The following is a 20,895-nucleotide window of genomic DNA, read 5'->3' on the forward strand; positions in this document are numbered from 1 at the left end:
AACTGTTGCAGCCATTTTGTCACCATAGGGAAACCAACATAAAGACAATATTGAAAGGAAAAGGAGGGCAAAACGAAGAGAACTGTAGAAAAAGAGTCCTGAACAATCTATACCTGAAGCCCACTCTGCTGCTGAGCTTCCAGGTGGTCAGCAGCTAAATCCCTTATAATACTGAACTGTGCTGAATTGGGTTTTCTAATATAGCCAAAAGCTCCCTGATTCAAGGCCTGGGACACTGTCTGTCACACATGTTGTTACTGTACTTAATAACCACCTGCTTAATTAAACTCTATGGCAGATATGCCCGGGGCCCAGTTCTGGAAAGTACATTTGAAAGATTAGACTGTAAGTTTCTAGATCCAGAGCCTCCCAGTCCATCCTGCATGTGCCAGGCATCTGGGTAGCAGGTGAATCTTCATGAACAAACATGCTTCTGCCACAGGGCTACTTCAAGGAGGCCAAAGACCTGGGTTCAAGGTCAGGGGTCTTTATCCTTGCCCAAAGCCATGCTTCCCAGCTGTGTGCCTTTGGATGGGTCATGTGACCATTCTACAGCCTAGCTTTCTCATAAAAACAAACAAACATGTAAAACCAGGCTCCACATTTCTGTCTTTCTGCCTGTCTCGTGGCAAAGCTGTAGTAATAGACATGACAGCCCAAGCTCTGCAGCAGCATAAGGAGCCATGGAGCACCTGTGCTCCTTTGATGGTCCTCACCAACATGTGGGCTCACCAGCTTTTGGGGCCACCAGAACCTGCAGTGGCCCTGCCCAGCTCAGGAGGCAAGGAGAGGGTCCTTCTGCCCCTCTCTGTTATCTACATGCTCTTATGGAGCTTCCAGGGCACCCCCACACCCCCACACTCCCCTCCTGAGCCAGCAAGAGAGAGGGCCAGCCATCTCAGGGGGCAGGCATGGAAGTGTCACTACTGAAAATAATTCCACTGATTCAGGAGACCATTAACACTTCCCCACTCTATTCACTATAGGATTAACTTATACTTAGGCCTGGGCTTCAAGGCTAGTTGCTAATTGCACTAGAGTTGATTTATCAAGTGCATAGTATTTCTATTACACAATTATTGATCAGAGCTGATGTATTTTATCCTCAACAGGGTTGGTCCGAAAGCCCTTGGAAAATGAATGAAGCTGAGGTCAGTGGCAGGCAGCTTTGCACGTTATTATAAATTCACTGAGGTTACCAAAATCCAATGTTGGACTCTTTATGGTGAAAGTCCTGATTCTCCCAGAAATGAAGATTTTAATGACAAATTGAGAAACAAGGTGCCCACCCCCAGAACACAAGGCAGTGGACGGGATGGTATGTATTCAGGGAAGGTCCTGAAGTATGGAACGTTTGGAGTAAGTCTAGCTGGTTGCAGCAGCTGGTCCTAACGGGTCACAGATTTGCTCTCCCTCTAGGCTACTGTGTTGGCTCTATTCCACAGTCACAGATGTGACTCTATCCCAGTGAGAGGGTGTCCCTGTGACCCTATCCACAGATGGGCCATCTTGAGGGCACAGCCCCCAAAAGATGCTCCCTGCTAGCCTAGGGGAGGCTGGGTGGGAAAAAGAGATGACTGCACCACAGCGCCCCCTTCCTGGACATTGGACCCTGCTGATGGTGGCAAAAGAAAGCCCTCTTCAGAAATGAAGGCAGCACGCTAATCCACTTTGCTTTTTTAAATGAAGCTGACAGCGCCAGAAACCATGCATCATGGGAAACAGGGCTTTAAGCAGGAGAGATCTACATCCACAGACAACTGAAGGCAAGAAGTGTTATTTGCCTTTATATTCCTTGGTGCCCAGCACAAAACACACCTTCAATATATGCTTGTTGTGAGTGACACCTGGAGCCCTAAAGCTTGTGCTGTGACTGATGCAGACAATGCCCGGATCCCTCCAGCAACTGGAGATGTGGGACACTGCTGTTCACACCCCTTAGTCCCTAATACATATAAGGCAAAGGATGTCACTGGGGACATGGAAAGCATCCTGAGAGGGGTAGGACAGGCAAGGTTGCTTCTTGAGCACCTGTGTCTACTCTCCCCCCCAAAGCATTTATTTTTATGGTTCAAGTTAAACTGTCCTATCCTGACTTGAATTATACTCTTGTTCATTTTAGCTACTGGAACAAAAACTGTTAGCTTGTCCAGCCACAGGGCAGCAAAGCCATCTTCCTAGCAGTCAGCCTAGGATGTAGACCAGTAGGGGGGAGTCCTGCTCTGTCTGCCTTCTGTCCCCGCCCTCTTCTCCCGCTCTCCAGCCAGGGTCAGTCTGCAGCTTCAGCAACTCCAGCCCCCAAGTCTGACAGTCCCAGCCACTCCCTTGCAGCCCAGCCAGAGGGATGGCTCCTCCCAGACTTCCTTTCCTGGGCCTAGGGGCCCTCATTCTGGCTGACGGCTGACCAGGCTGCTCACATTCAGTCCTCTACGTCTCTCCATGGAGCTACCCTTTCACTCTGCCACTTCACACCGTGTAGAGACTTCATGGACTCTGACTTTCAGGGCTTCTGTCTCCCATAATAGATAACTTGTCCCCTGCAGGTTCTGATCCCACCCGTGTCCTCCTGCAGCATTGGGTCAGAGCCACCAACCAGCCTGACTTAAAGAGCGGATCCAGGTGGCAATGGCTACTTCGCTTCCCATCAGCTTGTACAGCTAGGGACAGCGCCAGCAGCTCTAAGAGACCTCTGGCACTCCCTTATGGCCTGTCGCCATAAACGCAGGGGAGACAAGTGTCTAGACATGACTGACCATGCACGCCCCTAAGCCAAGAGCAAAGGCTGCAGGACTGGGAAGTCTTCCTAGAGAGATGGAGGAACACTGTGACCTCCTCTTTAGGGGCTACAGGCCCCCTTCCCTCTGCACCTCCTTTCCCCTTCCCCACGTGGCTGTACCAATGCTGTCTGTACTAGAAGTGTCACCACTTTGCTTGCCCCACCCCCTGGGGAGCTCACCTCATGGCTTCTCTACCTTCACCAACCCTAGGAACAAAAGCCAGCCTTCGCTAGGACCCAATGCATGCCATGAGGGCATGCATTAATCTCTTCCCCTACGATATCTCACTTCCCCCTACCCCAAGAGTGGGCCATGTAAACAGGGCTGCCACATGGACCTGTGTCCTTGAAGGGCTGAATGTGAGCTGGGAAAGTACTCAAGGAGTAGAGGGCTTGTGGGAGCCTCGCAGTAAGAAATGAGAGACCTGCTCTGTTCACGAACCATATGAGGAAGACAACGAGAAGAACGTTCAGACTCTTTCCAGTCCTGGTTCCATTCTCTTTCACTCTAGCTGGACGCTCTTTGCAGAGATCCCAGCTGAGAAGGCTAGAGCTGAGGGTGGTGATCCGGTTCTGCACTGGGGGGGGGCAGGGAGCGTGAGGGGAGGTGGTGGTGGCTGATGGCGAGAACATGGATCCAAGCCCCGTGGCAACATTGAAAATATGGAGCCCCTTCTCTTCCTGGTCCCCCATGCTATCCTTCCGACAGCCGTGCTGTGCCGAGCCGCCGAAGACCCTGTAATATCAACTCAACAATGCATGTTCTACAACTACAGCTACAGCTACCAGTACATCTACTACAGTGCATGCATTTAGTTCAGTCCCACAGATACATACAATCTAAGAACAGGCAGGGGAGGTGTGAAATGTTTTACTGGACAACAGGTGTTTTGGAGTTGTAACTAATAAAAAAAAATTGAAAACGAAAGTGTACAAAAAAAAGACATTTCTGGAGAGTTGGATATGAGTTTGTTTCTTGAACTGTTTCATCTGAACAAGCAAAAACATGCAAACCAGCTGGTACTAACAGGAAGCTGGACACTGAGAGAGGATTAATAGGTGTGGACAAACCTTCCCGCTGAGCGTGCTCAGAAGAGTGTTTGAGAGGAGGTGTGCAGATCCTAGTGTAAGAGAGGCGGGAAAGTATGCCTCAGAGACACTCTCTCACCGCAGCCCCAACCAAGCAAGAGAAAAGACAATAGAAACATGACTCTCACACTCACCACCACCGTCAGGAGCTCATGTTACTAGACTGGAATAAAGCTGGCAAGTATAAAGTACAGTAAGGGGTCCTGGCTGGGGCCGGAGATGGGCTGGGGTCAGGCAGGGGGCTCAGAAGCTCTAAGATTGATACACAGACCCACCTGGAATGTCCCCCAAAATAAAATAGCCTGAAAATGCATACCATTTCCCTCACCTGTAGGGGGAGTTGTTTGCCAAACAGGATTTAGGTCTGGGTGGGACATGATGGGGCCACTGGAACTGAATGAATACGATCAAAATAAACAAACAAACTCTCCACTGAGCACAAGAAAAGATGACATTTCAAACTACCGGGTGGAGGTGAAAGAAACGTGACCACTGATAGTGAAGTTATCTAGGAGTCGGCAGGGACCTCCCCTGGCAGGGTCACCTGAGCCCTGCGCACCTCAGGTCCTACGTGAATTAGGAAAAGGTGGGCAGGCTGGCCCAGAGGAGGCAGCTGAGGTGGTTGCAGAGCTCAAGGCTCCCCGGACCTCCTACCCTGACACCACAGCCCTCGTCCATACCAGTTGCCAACCTGAGCAAAACGAAGCTGCTTCCCGCCCTGCAGCCCATGGCAGGTGCTCACACCTCAGGAAGCGCCCCCATGCATCACAATATGGACAGACAAAACTGTGAAGCCAGACAAAAATGAAAGACAAAAAAGGGGCCTTCCATAGGACGCCTAATCCCTAAAGCAAGCCTGAGAGCCCCTGGGGAGCAGAGCCTATGCTTCCTGTTGCTCTGAGTCACCTGCCAGGTTCAGCATGGTACCAAGCTCAAGGTTGGTACCCCCACAGCCTCCCTGAACCAGCTCCTCTCTACAAGAGAATGCAATTGAACTTGTGTTGCCCTCCAATTAGCCGAGGCTGCCTGCTCCGGAGCCTGAGAGAGCGTCCCTGTCCCCTGGGAAAAGTTGGGATGGGTGGGGCAGGAGCGGGGGAAGGTAGAACTGGCAGTCAGTCCTCAGTGAGCCCCTGCTGGCCAGGACTGACACACAAAGCCGAGCAAGTCTCTGCAGCCCCTTGCATATATGCCAAACTGCCACTGAGGGGCTACTGCACAGGTTAATGACTAGCTATCCTGCCAGGCTCAGAGTCCAGATAATTTCATAGAGGGAAGGAGGGGATAGTCCCTACTGGCCAAAATGCACTGACAGACCGGCAGAGCTCTTCCTTCCCCAACTTGTAACCCAGCCCCAGGCCTGGAGAGGGTGGGAAGGGGGCTGGTCTAATTTGTCTACCCGTGGGCTGGCGTCTTCCAGCCAAAGTGGCGCTTGGACTTTGGCAGGCACAGACTAGTTATTGTCCCCTGCCACTGACCCTGGGCAGCACCGTGGGTGCCCTGTAGCTTCCTGGCCAAGCCTGCACCCTGGGGGGTGGGCACCTCTGAGTTGAGGATTTACTCCTTACGCTATCCCAGGCTGGTGTGGGGCAGGCGGTCTGGGAGCACGCTCCTGAATAGAATTCACTAACAGTGCAGCAATGAGCATGGCTGACCTAGGATGGCCTCTGGGAGACAGGGCTCCCGATGGAAATGGCTACAAATAAAACACCACTGATCCTAAAAACAAAAGTGTGGTTGGAGATGGCTCTGACCTTTGGGGTTAGGAGTTAGAGGGGATGGTGGGCCTCCCTCCTGGCTCTGGGGGACCATGAGAGGGTGGGTGGCAGAAGGGGGCACACACCATGGGGAGACCACTCTCAGACTCGCAAAGAACCCCATGCTGCCCTTTAAACTTGCCATGAAGTCAAGGAGAATGGGGGTGGGGAGAGAGGCAGGGTTAATTTCGGGTTAAAGTTTAGTTTCATAATCCAAGTTATATAATAAGAAAGAAACTGAACGGAGAAAACAACCACCAACACTCAAAAATCTCAAGACTTTCTTTTTCTTGTCCCCCCCCACCAGGCACAGGTAGACAGGATCGTTTATAATGATACCAAAAAGCACTTAAGCTACAAAACCAAACAGAACAGGGAGACAGGAGGCAGCTGTGCACCCGCCCCCAGGCAGGAGAGGACCGAGGGACAGTGGCTGGAGGGCAGGCGGGGCCTTTGGAGGCCGGCTGGGGCAGGGAGAGGCTGAGGACGGCGCCCGGTTTTCTGTCCCTGCCTGTCAGTCCACCGGCTCTCTGGCCAGTTGGCCCTCGGCAGCCCGCTGGGAATTGCCCAGCCTGGCCAACAAATCCCCAGGGGGTGGTTCCGGGGAGTGGATCCTTTGTAGCTCGAGGCAGTGCCAGTTTGCATGGAACGGAGTTTTACTGATGTTTCTAAAGGGCCTCACTGTGCCAGTCTCTTATCACTCAGGGTTTGGGTTTTTGGCATTTGTCCTCTGGGCTTTTAATGCCCCATTTCCTGGTACCCTCACCAGCACCTTCCCCCCTGCCCTCCTCAGGGCCCTGTTACAGCAAACTACTCACTTCTCTGGGTGCTCCAGCACCCTGTTCCTGGGGTGTTATGGGGGCAGTGGGAGGGCAGAGAGCTGCAAACAATGGCTTCTTGGGTTAGGGGAGCAAGGGTCTCCCAGCGGTCATGGTGTGTGTGGGTGGTCGGGGAGGCCAGGAGGCCTCACAGGGTGCCCAGCACACAGCAGAAGCCCTGTTTCCTTAGGCAGGCAGAGCATCCAGGGGAAAGGGACAGAGGCCCCTGGGGGCCTGCATCCTGGAGGAGCCCCAGCTCCAGCCTGACCCCACAGTGCCACTGGGAAAATGTTCCCACCTCACTTGAGGGGTTCCAGACCTCCTAAAAGGCTGGATTTGGAGACTGAAGGACTGGAGTGACCTCAAGGGAGAGAAAACCCCATTCCCTTGGCAGCTGGAGCCCAGGAGCTCTCTGGTCTCTGCTAAGAAGAGAGAGTCTGGCATGAAACTTCAAGAAATAGCAGCTTCCTTTCACTGAGGCCAAGGGTGGCCCCACTTTGGGCTTTCAGGGCCTCAGGGATTGGCCAGATGAGCAGGTCTATCTGCCAGGGGCAGCAGGGGCTGTGAGGGCTGGTTGCTCCGAGGTCAGGAGCATATGGATGGGCTCTGAGCTTCCCTCTCACAACCTGCAACTTCTCTGGCTGGGTCAGAGACCTGAGGAAGGGAGCCTAGTGCACCAGCAGAAGCCGAGGAGAGAAATTACCCCAGGAGCCCTAAAGCCTGTTATAAGGTGAAGGGGTGGTCCAAAGTCAAAAAGAAATTCATTTCTCTGTTCTCAATGAGAGAATAACAATCCACCTTTGGTTCCGGTCCTGGGACTGACCCCCACGGGGAGCTTCCACCCTCCTGGCTGTGGCGAGAGTAGTGGACAGATGCAGCCACACAGATCTGACAGGGCCTTTACCTTGCCCTGCACACTGGGGCTGCCTGGGAGCCGCCTGTCACGTGCACCTTCCTACCTGAGCCTCTGGCTGCCGCCACTGCTGCTGCCGCCACTGGTCCATAAGCCGCTGCTGGGAAGCCTGGCGGAGAGAGAGGAGCAGGAGTGAAGGAGAGACCCTGGGAGGCGTGGACAGGCCGGCCTCCCGGCCACACTCCCCCTCCCCCACAAAGTGCAGGAGTGGGAAGGGGTTGCCACGGGTCAGCTTTCAGGAGGGACGCAGATGAGCGGCTCTCGGGCTTCTGGAAGGCACAGCATCTTTAGATGTGTTTGATTCTTACATATTTGTCAGCCTGGAAACTGGTTCTGGAAGGCACACCAAAATAATGCAAGAGGATTAGGAGGACCCCATCTTGAGGGGGCACAGCTCCCTGCTGCCCCTGCACTGACACCCCGGGCTCCGCAGGGCCTGTCCAGAGCAGGGCCAAGCATGCCGGGGCCCGGGGGAGCAGTCAGCCCTGAGCACCAGGCAGGAGGCCCTTGCCACGGCCTCTGGACAGAACAGGCATCTTGGCCAGGGCACAGCTTAACTCCAGCTATTCTCTGCGGGCCCTGCAGGTTTGCCCAGCCTCCTAACTCCACTACTCATTAGCACTTCAGATCGGCAGTGCCACAGGCCCGGGCCCAAGGGTGAAGCATTATGGGGGTGTTGGCTGACTGTGTACACACCGAGCCAGCTGTGAGGACCCACAAGAGGTGAGCCCTGTAGCTTCATCCTTCTCAGTGTTTCAACCTCCTGAGGCATGTTTTGGGAGTTAAACCTGGCTGTTCTGTCTGAGCTCCATTGTCCTGATCAAGTCGGCACTGAAAGGTCTCCTGGGGGGGTCTCAATCAAGTCTTTGTGCTACCTAATAATGCACCAGGTGGCAAGGCTGATGCGACTAAAATTCAGAAGGACAGGTGAACCAGTGCAGCTGCACAATGTCCATGTGAAGAAAGAGGTGGGCGAGTCCCTTCCCTGGGCTTCTCTTGGCCACCAACATATGCACAGAGCCACACACGGATACACTACACATGAAACAAACACCCTCTGCCATGAAGGCAGACACTTGGAGGCCTGATCCCTAGACCCATTTCCAGTGACTGGTTTCAAATGATGTGCCAAAAGCCAGCAGCAAACAACAGAGCCCTGCCAGAGCTGCTCAGCTTCACCGGTGAGCCTTCCAAATGGGAATTGCTAGGGGACAGTGTGGGGAAGACATGCACCGTTGGAGGGTAGGGAGCACAGAGGGAAGAGAGAAAGAGAACCATCCCCCAGGCACCGCAAACTAGAAGCCCTCTAAACTCTAAGACTACTGTCTCAGCTACACGGAGCTACTGGGGAGGGAAGAAGTTCAAAAGGGATCGAGCTACTCTAAAAGGTCAGCTAAGCTACTGAAAATGTCAATGAAGAGAGACATACTTGCATTTAAATATGGTAATAGGGCTGTGGAAGGGGAAAAGAAAGATCCAGGTGAAATGAATGTACACAGTCTGGGTCTTCCAGCTCCCTCCCCCCAGGGACAGCAATGAACTCTGCTGGGGCCCAAAGAAGGGCCTCACACCAAGTCCTCTCCCCATTTCTTTCAAGCGGGATCTAGGTTTCTGAAAAGGTGGTGCCGGTGGAAAGTGCTGAAGGAAATAAGGAAGAGGTCAAGTTCTTTCTCCCTGCCCCAACTCAGTACACCAGGCTCCCGCAGGTGGCAGGGCTCAGGGGACCCAGAGGGAGGAGGAAGCAGGTGGGAGAGAAGGGCAGGCTATTCTTTTGCCTTCTCACCTTGTACTTGAAACAGAAGGTTTCTGTGGAAGCATGAAAAGGTGGTTGTGGGGGAAGATGGCGAGCAGAACTGGGGGAGGGGAGTTTAGTCAATAAAAAGACATTTAATAAAAGGTCTATTTTCTGGAGTTGAACGCATTTTGGATGAAAAGTCCAAAAGAAAGAGGAAGGGGGAAAAAAAAACTCATCCAAGAAAGGAAATCCATTATCCTTAATCTCAGATAAAGGCTCCTGCTGGCCACTGAGCAGCAGACACCGCTAAGGGCTGGAGCTTAATCTCAGTCATCAAAAACCAGGCTAAGCGGATGGAGTGAGAAGAGGGGGTGGGGAGGAGAGCCACCCCGCCTGCCCCTCCCGGCTCAGCTCCGTGGTGACCCCTCCCACACTGCCTCTGAGACACCAGGGCCACAGCTCCAGACCAGACCAGCCTCCTTGACAATCTCCTGGAGGGGAGGACAGGGATGCACAGGGTCCTCCCAAGCCTGTCCTCCTGGTCCCCTTCCCCACCATGTCCCTCCTGTCCTGTTAGGCCACCTAGCCTGACTGGTCACTCCACATATGTTCTCCAAATGACCCGGCGGAAAAGTCCCTGATGCTATTTCCAGGGCCAGGGGGCTCTCCTTGGTGGCTGGGCAAGCCCAGATCCAGGAAAGGGGTCTGTGTGTGTGTTGGGGTTGGGGCTGCCCCAGACAGGGGATGTCAGGGGTCAAAGCAGCAGGCACGACCTTGGCCTGTAGCTGTCCCGATGGACGACAGCCTGTCCAGCACACGGGACCTGCTGGAAACGAGCCCTCCCAGGGTTGCACCTGGGAGAGCCGGACGTGCAGGAGGAGAAGCCTTCCTGATGAGCCTCAGGGTCCTGTTTTCAGCATTTCTTCCCAGGCCCTGAGGTGCCAGGGGTCACCTGTGGCAGGCTACCTCCCTGGGAAATATCTCTTACTTTATTTCTGGAGGGAGAGGGGTCTGGGCTGCCAAGGAGAGAACAGGCCTGGCAGGGGTAACTCAGGGGAAGACCTTGGGGAATTTGATGGAACATCTGGCAAGGATCAGGGCTTCTCCCGGAGGCTGAGCCCCAAGCAGAGCTGTGGTAGTAGCCTTGTGGTCCACGAGTGCCCAGGGCTGCCCTAGCACCCCACCACCTAGTGCGGGAGATGACCATCTCCCCCTGCTTTGGGGAATGTGGAGAGGGAGGTCCCCCCTCCACACAGCCTGCCTGGCCAACACATGAACCGGGCAACCAGGCCTCTCCTTGTGAGGCAGGTTAGCACAACAGCTAAGTGCACAGACACGGAGCCTTTCTGCATTCAAATCTTGGCTCAACCACTTACTAGCTGTGTGATTTTGAGCCAGTTGCTTAACCTTTCTTTGCCTTGATGTTCCTTGTAAACAAGATGATGACATTAGTGCAGGGTTAATATACAAAGCACTTAGACAAATGCCTGCCAGGAAGTAAGCTTACGTGAGTGTTAGCTGTCATTTTCATGAAGCCTGCCCAGCCATCAACCCTGCCTTCAAGATAGGACTCTACCCCATGCAGGGCTGTCCCCCTTTCTCCATGGTGGGCCATATGGTAAGATGGAGCTCGGGCACACAGGTGGCCTGAATTCTTTACAGATGACAGTGCTCTGTAATCCTTCATAATGTCCAATTGCATGACATCATTTAAGAGGGGCTCAATTTCCCTAGCTCAGAGTTAGGATATACATTCTGTTCAGCTCTAATGATGAGTGGGCCAAGCAGGCTGGCATGACCCTAGGGGTCTTAAAACTTTCATTTCTTAGTAGTAAATCAGGAAGAAAGGAGAAAAATGTCTTGTTGATAAAAATCTCAGGGCCTGAGAGCTACAGGTTGCCTATTGGGAATCAGGTTTTGGAAATGCAGCCTGCTCCTCCTGTTAGAGAAACTTGCATGCAATAAGAGGATGTCTAGGTACAAAGGAATGTAGTGTCAATGGTGGAAATCCAGGCTTGGTTTTCACTATCCCACTGACAGTGAATGAGACACTTTTCTGGACTTTTTGGAGCTGTGAGAATTTATTGCAAATTAGAAGTCAGTTGCACTTCTGAGTTTTTTGAAAATTATATGACACACACCTACTTTTTACTGTTCGTGCGGCACTTACTGGCTTCTGCCTTACCTAAGCAGTTATTTTTATGTACACATCTTACTTCCCTTGATGGGTGACAAATTCTTCTACGGCAGGAACCGAGTCACACACCCTACTTTGGACCTAGCCCAGAGTATGCCCCACAGAAGATTCTCGTGGAGCATCAGCTGATGATGGTCAGGATGCCCTGATGTGGTGAAGGAGGGCCAGGGCTGGGAGTCCCTGCTCTGGGTGACCTGCCGCTGAACAGGGGTGCCGCCTGAACCTTCAACTGCCTGTCTGCCCCAAGGCGTGGCAGGTGCAAGTGACCACAGAAGTGGCCAGGAGCCTAATTTGCCCAGGGGAGGGTGCCTTGCTCCGTGTAAGGCACTGATCCTCATCCCTCGTTGCTCCCTGGACCCCGCAGGGGGTGGGGGAGCAAATGCAGAGGCCTGGGTCCCACCCTGGAGATTCTGGCTCATCTGGGGTATAGCCTGAACAGCGGGGCCTTTAAATGCTTCCCCAGGCAATCCCAGTGTGCAACCAAGGGTGAGACATTGGTTTAAAGGCTTTCAAAATTTTAAAAAAGTTAAAATTGTGGCACACATCTGCACAGCCCATCACTCCGCTACCTTGTGGAAGGAGAGGCCCTCCTGGGAGTACAGTGGGCAATTTAATGCTTGTGAACATCTCCTGTGAGACCCACTGCAGGGTCTCAATCCAGAGCAGTACGTCTCTCTCCTGGCTGGGGAGCTTTAACAGCACACAAAGAATCGGTTGGGACCCATGCCCCTAGCATTTCAAGGCCTTCCGAATGAGTCTCAAGCACCATGGTGGTAGAGAAGCGCTGATTTGCAGGAAGCCTTGGGGTGTCTTTACTGTTTAGTGAACATGGAAAGGGTGCACTGCCCTGTCTGCTGCAGGGTATCAGGTCATGTGCAGCCTCCTTGGTATCCTCTCCCCTTCCTGGCATGAGAAGATGTCAGCCTGGGAGTGGACTGCCGGGGATATGGTTCTGGTGCAGTCACTACTTATTTCTGTGACCCTGGATGAGCCAGTGAGCCCCTTTGTGCCTCTCACAAAAAGAGAATCTGAGAGTATTCTGAGGTTCCTTATCCTCTGACAGGCTGTGATTTTGAGGATCTTTACAAAGCATGTTCTTGTAATGTGCATTACCATCTCGAATGGCCCCTTATGAAAGACAATTTTTCCTACTTCTGCAGCATGCGCTGCAGCTCCCCCACCAGCAATTTCTGTACACGGTTCCGGTTCATACATTCTTTTATGTACATGGTTCATACATTCAGTGCTGCTTTGCTGAACCCAAACACTCAAAAATAAGCAACCCAAAGAAAAACTGCCACCCAGAACGTAGGAAACATGTCCTACAAGAGTTTAGAGATGCCATCATCTGTCATCTGGCTGGCCCAGGACCCTCCCTACCCCCTGGGCAGGCCTGCCTGGTATGACATGGCCAGTTCTTCTAAAGGAAGCTCACAGCTTTGTCTTCTGTGCAGAAAGTGAGTGAGTGGCAGCTGCAAGCAGGGACAGGGTGGAAAAAAGTTGGTGACACAACTTTGGAATAGGAGGATCCAGGGGTTCAGGTTGGAACAGAGGGCCTGAAGAGGGGGGATATCGATAACCGAAGGGACACATTTACATGATCAAACTGTAAAATTTTGCTTTGAAGGAAGCTGATATATATCCATTTGAAAAAAAACCTCTGAGTTTCTGGCACTCAAAATAGGAATCTGATTTCCACACACCTTTTTAGGAGCAAGCCTGACATTCCCCAGGGACACCAACTGTGCCATTTTTGTGGAGATCCCTGGACCCAGAGGCCTGGGAGCTGCTGCTGGGGACAGGGGTGCTGGAGAGAATGTCCACCGGAGATGCTTTGCCCTAGCTGGGGAAAATGACAGTCACTGAAAGGGAAGGCAGAGGGGCCAAAGAGATGACCAGGCCTGCCTGCCTGGGGAAGGGGAGGGGAGGGGCTGCAGCTCAGGCCTGGTCCTGGATCTTCCCAGTCTTGAGGCTGTTGAACCCTACAGCAGGGGGATGGCACAAAAATTGCCCCAAATAATTTTCAATGCAATTGTTTAGCTTAACTTTCTCTTGAGATGTTTCAATAGGGACGAAGAGGAAGTACACTGCAGCATCAAACCTTTGCGAGGTTTTATAAAGCCTGGTTGTCAGAGAGCCTGTTTGGAGGAAAGGGGTGGTAGCAGCAAACAGAACCCAGGGAACATCCTTTGGAAACAACAAGGAAAGTCCCAGAAGGGGCAAGCGCAGACCCAGGGTGCCAAGTGGGAAGTGGAAGGTGTGCGTTGGCCTGCAGATTCCCTCCAACCTGGAGGTGACAGGGCACACCAGAGGGCCCGCTGCACCATGTCCCTGAGGACCAGGAGTGCACGAGGCCTGCCCCTCCACTCTACATGGCACTTTGCAGATCCTCATCTTTTTCTTGGTGTCTGAATCTGCAGCTGGGGAATGGGCCTTAATCTCAAGCCTGGCCTGGCTCTCAGCTCAAAGCTTCTTGAAGTGAGGGCTGCGAAAGCAAATGGGAGGTGCTCAGAGCTGCCCTCTGGCTCCTCCAAGAGTGGAAACTTGTGCCCACCTGTAGCTGCTCCAGGCCCACAGCTCACATTCCACATGACTGAGATTCAGGACCCTGAAAAATTCTTTTCGGTCACTACCCACTGAGCTGGGGTCAGGTGGCAGATCCTCGCCTGGTTCCAGAGTCCAGCTCCCATCACCCTTGGCCTGATCAGCTGGGCCTTGGGAATGAGCTGAGGTTTCTCTGCAATGCTGGCTGGAGGGCCAGCAGAGGAACAGCTGACACGTTACAAGCGCTCCAGCGCTGGCCCCTGGCCCTGCGAGGACACTGTTCAGCATCAGTCTCTCCAGCAATATCTCGAGGGTAAGAATGGCCACAGGGAGTTCATTCCAAAGCCCTCACCATTCTGTGCCAGCCATTTGTGGTCCCAGATAACCCAGGGACACCCTTGTGCCCACAGAACAAATACCTGCCTGTCGCTCTGGGACCAAGACCAAGACCTTCACAGTGAAGGGGTTCCAAACCATAGTTTCTCAGGAGACATCAGCAAACTATTTTGAGATTTTTCTCCTTCCACGCCACACCACCCCTGCCCCAACTCTTCATGAAACCTGCCATTTCTGCCTATGAGACTCTCTCCCACCTACTACCAACGGGTGTCTGGCTGAACCACTGGTCTGACCATTGGTCCTTCTAGAGCTTGCTATTCAAATGGCTTTTTACACTTCACCCTGTTCCCTAAATTCCAGATGCTGAATTGCCAAGAACATCCTGACATTTTGCTTCCTCTGCATAGGGTCTCTCGCTGAGCCAATCAAATCTAAACGGCCTGACCTCTTCTAGGCCTCCTCACCATGCCTACTTTTTCCCCTGAGCTTCATTCCACATGGCCTTTGCAATGGCTCTGCCGCAGCATGATTCCAAACAGCAGCCTTATGGTGCCCACCTCTGTGGACCAGGACAGGACACACTCCAGCCTTGAGTACCCCAAGACCCTCTGCTCAAAGACCCTAGGTTCTCACCTTGGCCCCATCACTAGCTCAGTGAGTAAACCAACATCTGGGATCCCAAAGTTCCCTCCTCTGTAAAATGTAGACTCTCCCTCACCCTGCCACCCCCTTTTTTTTGTCTCCTGAGATAGGATGTTTCTGGTGTGGAATGACAGACCACTGCTCGGTTGGGCATTACTGATGGGTGGGTGGCGGGATGGTCAGGGAGTCTGTGGAAGAGCTCAGGGTGCTGAGGGAGGCCCTTGGGAGTTCAGGGCAGCTGCCGATTAACAACTAGGACAGAAGTATTTAAAGATGGTCATGGTCAGGTCATACCACTGCCTACCAGCTCCAGTGGAAAGGGGAATGGTAGAACCTTCTCTGTGCCTATTCCTCACCTATAAATTAAGAGCCTAGCCTAGAGGATAAGACTAGAATCACTGCACCAAGGATAATCCCAGCAGCCACTACATGAGCACTTTCCACAGCCAGGAACCCAGGAGGGTCCCCTAGCCGGCCCTCCCCAAAGGGACCAGCTTCGCCTCAAGGAGCCCTCTCCCCAGCGCAACAAGGGCCTTACTAGTCTCACTTAACAGATGAAGGGCTCTAGGTCCAGGGAGGCTAAGAGAAACCATGCACAATGCAGTTAACAGAGAGGTGGTGAACGCCCGTCTCCCACACTGACTGGTTGAGCAGCCCAAGACAAGCTATTTAACTTGCCTCTCAGCCTCCTTTAGCTCCTCTGTAAGGCGCCTGTGAAATTCGATGAGATGATGGCGCTGGGTGCTCAGTATGGTTATCTGGCACTCAGTAAGTGGAATAATAACTTTTATTTCTATTTTTATTATTATTGCCCAAGGTAATAACAGCAGCGGAGCTGAGAACTCCCTCTGGAGCCTTCCTATTCTAAAACCCTATTAATTTACATGACATTTCACATTCAAAGGGCTTTAACTGATAACATTTATAATTTGCTTGTGAGTGGTAAAGGTATGATTGATCTGACGCACAAGCGCTAACTTTGGTGGTGTAATATGACGGCAGGAGGCAAGGGGCTGGCAGGGGCTCAGGGAAGGCCTGGCTGGATGGGCCACAGCCCCGTGATGCAGTGGCCGCAGGTGTGGACACGGATGCTGGGGCCCTGGTGCTGGGCTTGTCAGCTGCACGGGTGGTCGCTGCTGCCCTCCTGTCCTCGGCTCGTCCAGCTCCTCCCAGCTCACCTAGAAGGCCTGGCTGGAGGGGCCTCTCTGGTTCTTTCCATCTGAGTGGGATTCTGTTCCCTCCTCTGCCCCTCACAGGTGCCCTATAAAGGCAGGGGGTACATATGTCTGGTTTGCCACTGTATCCCCAGCATCCAGGGCAGGGCCTGTGACAGCAGGTACTTAGTAACTATGTGTTGAATGAATAAAGGATGGATGGGTGGTAGAAGGACAGAGAGACACAAGAGGGTTGGGGAAGAAGGTGCCTCTTCCTGCTTCTAGCCTTACCTGAATCCTAGCTCATGCAAGGCTGGTACCAGAGCTCCGATGAAGAAAGCCTGGAGAGGTCTAAATACATTTCATTAAGAGAACTGCAGGGCTGGCCCCAGACCTCCCCTGCCCTCCCCTGGGGCACCTGGGCCAGCCGAACACCTGCTCTGGCTCAGAGCAGGGCAGCAGGGCCTCCACGGCAGCGTGAGCAGGCTGTGCTCCCCTCTGCCTGAGTGCAGCTGGGCAAGCTCTCCACCTGAAAGGAAGCCAGCCCTGGCCAGGCAGCTTCCAGAGCCCACTGCGGGGGTGCTCAGTGATATCCACAAAGGACCCTGCAGGGAAAACCCTCCTACGGCAAAAAAGCATGGAGACAGAAGCCCTGGTCCAGAGCATCTGCCCATGAGTCCCTGGGTGTGCAAAGCAGGGGCCTGGGCTTCCCATGCCAGATGGAAAGCTACTATCCAACTGCTCTGGCCCAGGGAATGGGACTGCATCTGCCCAATGGAGGCCACAGACAGTGAAGGCAGGAGCACAGGGAGGGAAGCCATGTAATGCTTCTGTGCCTTTACACCTGCTGGTCCTTTGATGTGGAGCACCCCTCCCTCATAGGCTGTCTGGAGAACTTCTGTTCATACTTCAAAACACAGTTCTGATGTCACCCCTTCCTGAGAGCTTTCCAGGCAGAGTCAATGACTCCCTCCCCCATGCTCACTCTACACACCTCAGAGACTACATAGGAACACTGGCCGTGTGTAGGACATCCCTCCAGGTTCCGACCTCCTTTTCACCTGTTTGGCATCCCCATGCTCTGGAAGACCCAGTCCGGAGCAGGTCCTGATGACCCTTTCTGGTACCCTGCAGAGAATGCTCTCACCAGCCCCCCAACCCCTCCTCCCTGACTGACGGCACAGGGAGCAGAGGGGGTGACCCCTTGGTTGGGGTCCCCCAGGGGCAGGGGACCCCAGCTGCCCTGGACTCAGGGAAAATGTCCCTGGCTGTCATGGAGGGCATGAGCTGCCTATTCTTCAGGCCTGGCACTGCCATCTGCCTATAAACTCACACTGTCATTTCTTTTTTAAGCTGCAGTCTTTCACTTGCTTTTAATGATAGGAATTAAAACTGAAGTGCTTGAAGAAAGGTATGGGTGGCCAAGGAGGTGTGAAAGGGGCCCGAGGATTGCAGTGCTGGGGACAGAGGATCTGGTGGGCACCATATTCAGCCCAGAGACCAGGAGGTGCGAGGCCACACCCACAGCCTCTCTCACTCCTGCCTGTGCTCCTGCACTGGGGTCTCCTGGGACATGACACTACCCTTTTCCAAAGCACTAGATCATCGCTGGTCCCAGTGGCCCTCTCAACAACCTGTGAGGAAGGGGAACAGGGCAAGATCAATAGCCCCATTTCCCAGCAAGCTAGTAGCAAGAATTCAGTCTCCCCACTTCCTGCCCGAGAGCATGGTGCTCCAGGTGTTTGCATGGGGAGATGACCCCTCATTTTGTACTATTTTCCTTTATTTATGCAGAGGAGCTTCAAGAGGCACGGAAAGCCAATCGAAAGTGAAACCCGCAATTCCCATCAATTCAGATTGTGCCAATTCATTTCTGCAAACATTTATTAAATGCTTATTAGGCACTGTGCTCTGCTTTCATCTGGGAATAGTGTCAGCTCCTGATTTTCCATGTGGAGGGAGGAACACGGCAGCATGGACCCTCCACAGCCCCGACAATCCTCCCGCCAGGATTTGGGGTGTGCTGTTGAGTTTTACTTCTCCATCTTCTTTTAAAGCGGCGCACTTCCCTAAGCTTGCCTTTAAACGAGACAGTAAGCCTCAAGTGCACGCAGGGCCAAGTGAGGCAGGAGTGGGCTGGCCACAGGAGCAGCTACTTGTGACTCAAAATCTGCCTGTGGATTGATCTGTGAAAGGGGTGACACTCGAGACAAAGCTCAAGGGCTGAAGGCGTGTGCGATGAGAGGGCTGGCAATGAAGCAGCAGCACGGCGGCTGCCCTATCAGGAGGGGCTTCTCTCTACAAGGGGGTGTTCTGTTTACAGCACTGACATCTAGTGTGGGCGCCCAGTGGGCCCAGGGTTCTCTCAATGTACCTGGGAAACCAAGCATCCCGTCTTGGCATTTTTAGGATTGGTTCCTCTGCTAGCGGGGAACCAGCCATTGCTCACTGGGTAGGCTCCCGCCTGGAACCCAGCCGGAAGCACTGAGCCAGCAGCACCGGCACAGCCTGACGATGTACCATGGAGGACCAGGGGGCCCCGTGAGGGCTTTTCTGGGGCAGAGGTCTGAGGAAAAAGCCCCTTAAAAACTTAGGCAGGAGGATAAGGTGCCTAACTGGTTTTCTTGGTTTCACTGAAGATGGCTGGTAATTACAGGTATGCTTTGGTTAGGTAACTATATTCCTATTATGTTAATGTGTGCGCACAATTTAATTAGTAGTTTAAAACCTATCCATGCTGAAGTTACTCTACAAGAAGATATGTCAAAGAAATAATCAATCTTCCCAGGTTTTCTTCTGCCTGCTACTTCTATAGCTTTTCTTCTTCCTTCCTAATTACAACCCTTAAATAGAATTCGTGCCTCATATCAAATTTACCGAGTATCATAATTCTTCCAAGTGGTAAAGATACCTCAAGACAAATGCTGGGCATAGAAGCCACAGGGCATAAATATGCAAAGAAGGAAAAAGCTAACCTTTTCAAACAATAAGGCTTCTCTCTCACTTACCAACTTAACATTTCCCTATATGGCCCCGGAAGGTGACTGGTTAGCCAGAGACGGGTAAGATTCCTCAAGGGAGGAACAACCTAAGACAGGCACAGTTGCAGGGGGCCATCTGGTGAGAAAATGGGGAGCAGCAGAGGTGAGGCTTAGAACCTCCCCCCTCATGTTCTGAGAGAAATCTTCTGCATACATGGATGTTTTATTGCCCTTGTCTAGCTTGGATTAACACATAGTCTACAGGCACACACCTGATCATCTACATTTGCTCTCTTACAACACTAAACTCTGTTTTCTACCTTTATCTCGTATCTACCTACCACTTCAGCATTTTATTAAAAATAATAATAATAATAGAGAAATGTGGTATCTACATATAAATCAAGTTTAAAAATCAAATGTGTATTCATATTTGAACTGACTGTTTATAGTTCATAATGCATGAGCAAAACCAAAAGTTTCTGTGATGACTGCCCTTGTACTGTTCACCATGTAACTTATTCACTATGTAAGAATTTGTTCTCCATGTAAGAACTTGTTCGTTATGCATCAGAAGATTGGAGACTGACGAAAATTAGGCTTGGGGTGGATTAATGATTGTGCATTGAGTATTGACCCCCCTATACAGAATTTTATTGTTGTTAACAATTATTTGATCAATAAATATGAGAGATGCCCTCACAAAATATATATATATATATATATATATATATATATATATATAAACACACTTCCAATTGTAAAATAAATAAGTAACCGGGATGTAATGTATAGCATAAGGAATATAGTCAAAATATTGTAACAACTTGGTATGGTGATAGCTGGTACCTAGAATTATCATGTATATAAATGTTGAATCACTGTGTTGTACACCTGAAACTAATGTAATGTAATACTGTGTGTCAACTACCCTTCAATAAAAAAAAAAAAAAAAACTTAGGCAGGAGGAAAGAGCACTGATGTTAAAATTTATACCCAAGTGAGGAGGCATTCTAAGCCACTGTTTCTACCATGTCCCCTGTAGTGGCCCTGGAATGGCCTTCCCTGGCAAGGGGCAGAGGCTGGGGAGGGAGGCTTGCTCCTCTCCCTCCAAGAACTGGGCCAGAAGACACAGAACTCAGGAAGGAGAAGGTGGGAGCACCTGCCTTGGTCGCCCCTCTCCTGAGTTGGGGCCGACCACAGTGGTCTCTGTCACTGGGGCAGATGGAGGACTGGGTAGACAGAAGGGCCCTGGAGTTGTTCCCGGCAGTGGCCCAGATTACCAGTCCAGACAGGAGCCTAGGGCTCTGGTGTGGCAGCTGTCGGCATTTCTGAAAACTTTTTGTTGTACACTGGACAGAACCAACAGGTGGGGTGTGAGCCATTTCAGGAGGCAGCCCCTTCCTCACAGTCAAGGCTGCTTTCCCCAGTCATCTGGTTGAAGGTAAGCGCCTTCCTTCCAAGGACTTGGGCTCTCATCACTCCACTGTCCACATTCTAGCCACACCCCTCAGGGTAAGACTGACCACCACACCTTTGTTTTTGCTCAAAGACTAGATGACTTGACCAAAGCTTACCTGACAGCCCCTACTGATGATGGGTTACAGCAGCTTTTCCTCCGGAGGGACCATGATATCCCTGAGCTACGGCACCTCTCCTCAGACCACACCCCCTCCCCTCCATGTGAAACAGACTGGCCATTCTTCAAAGAGATTGAAAACCACCTAGCACCCAAGAACCACCATTACACTGAAATATGGAAGGCAAATGTGATGACTGGGCTTGTGACTCTCCAGTCCAGCAACCATGCAGGCATTGCTAATCAATCACAGACTCCCTTTTTGCTGAGCCAGGACCTGGCCTCAGAATCACTCTTACACAGGCAGTCAATATTGGCACCTGAGATGAAACCTGTACCACCGCCGAAGAGGCAGAAGTGCAAACTGGCCCTTC

General features: G+C 52.0%; 1 protein-coding gene across 11 annotated transcripts in view; it reads right to left on the reverse strand.

The window, feature by feature from the left end:
* Positions 1-20,895, reverse strand: part of MSI2 (musashi RNA binding protein 2) — a 376,280-nt gene that overhangs the window by 22,933 nt on the left and 332,452 nt on the right. For 6 of the 11 annotated variants that reach the window (XM_036879856.2, XM_036879852.2, XM_057501320.1 and 3 more), the window contains one exon: positions 7,397-7,459. The exons of 2 other annotated variants lie outside the window; for them this stretch is intronic. In XM_036879856.2, coding sequence (XP_036735751.1) covers positions 7,397-7,459 — 63 coding nt within the window. Of the gene's footprint in view, positions 1-3,847; positions 3,898-7,396; positions 7,460-8,711; positions 8,804-20,895 lie in introns of those variants that run through there. 3 more of the 11 variants (XR_005023616.2, XM_036879855.2, XM_057501321.1) reach the window with 2 other exon arrangements.

Source organism: Manis pentadactyla, chromosome 4 (assembly GCF_030020395.1).
Source record: "Manis pentadactyla isolate mManPen7 chromosome 4, mManPen7.hap1, whole genome shotgun sequence".
Taxonomy (NCBI): Eukaryota; Metazoa; Chordata; class Mammalia; order Pholidota; family Manidae; genus Manis; species Manis pentadactyla.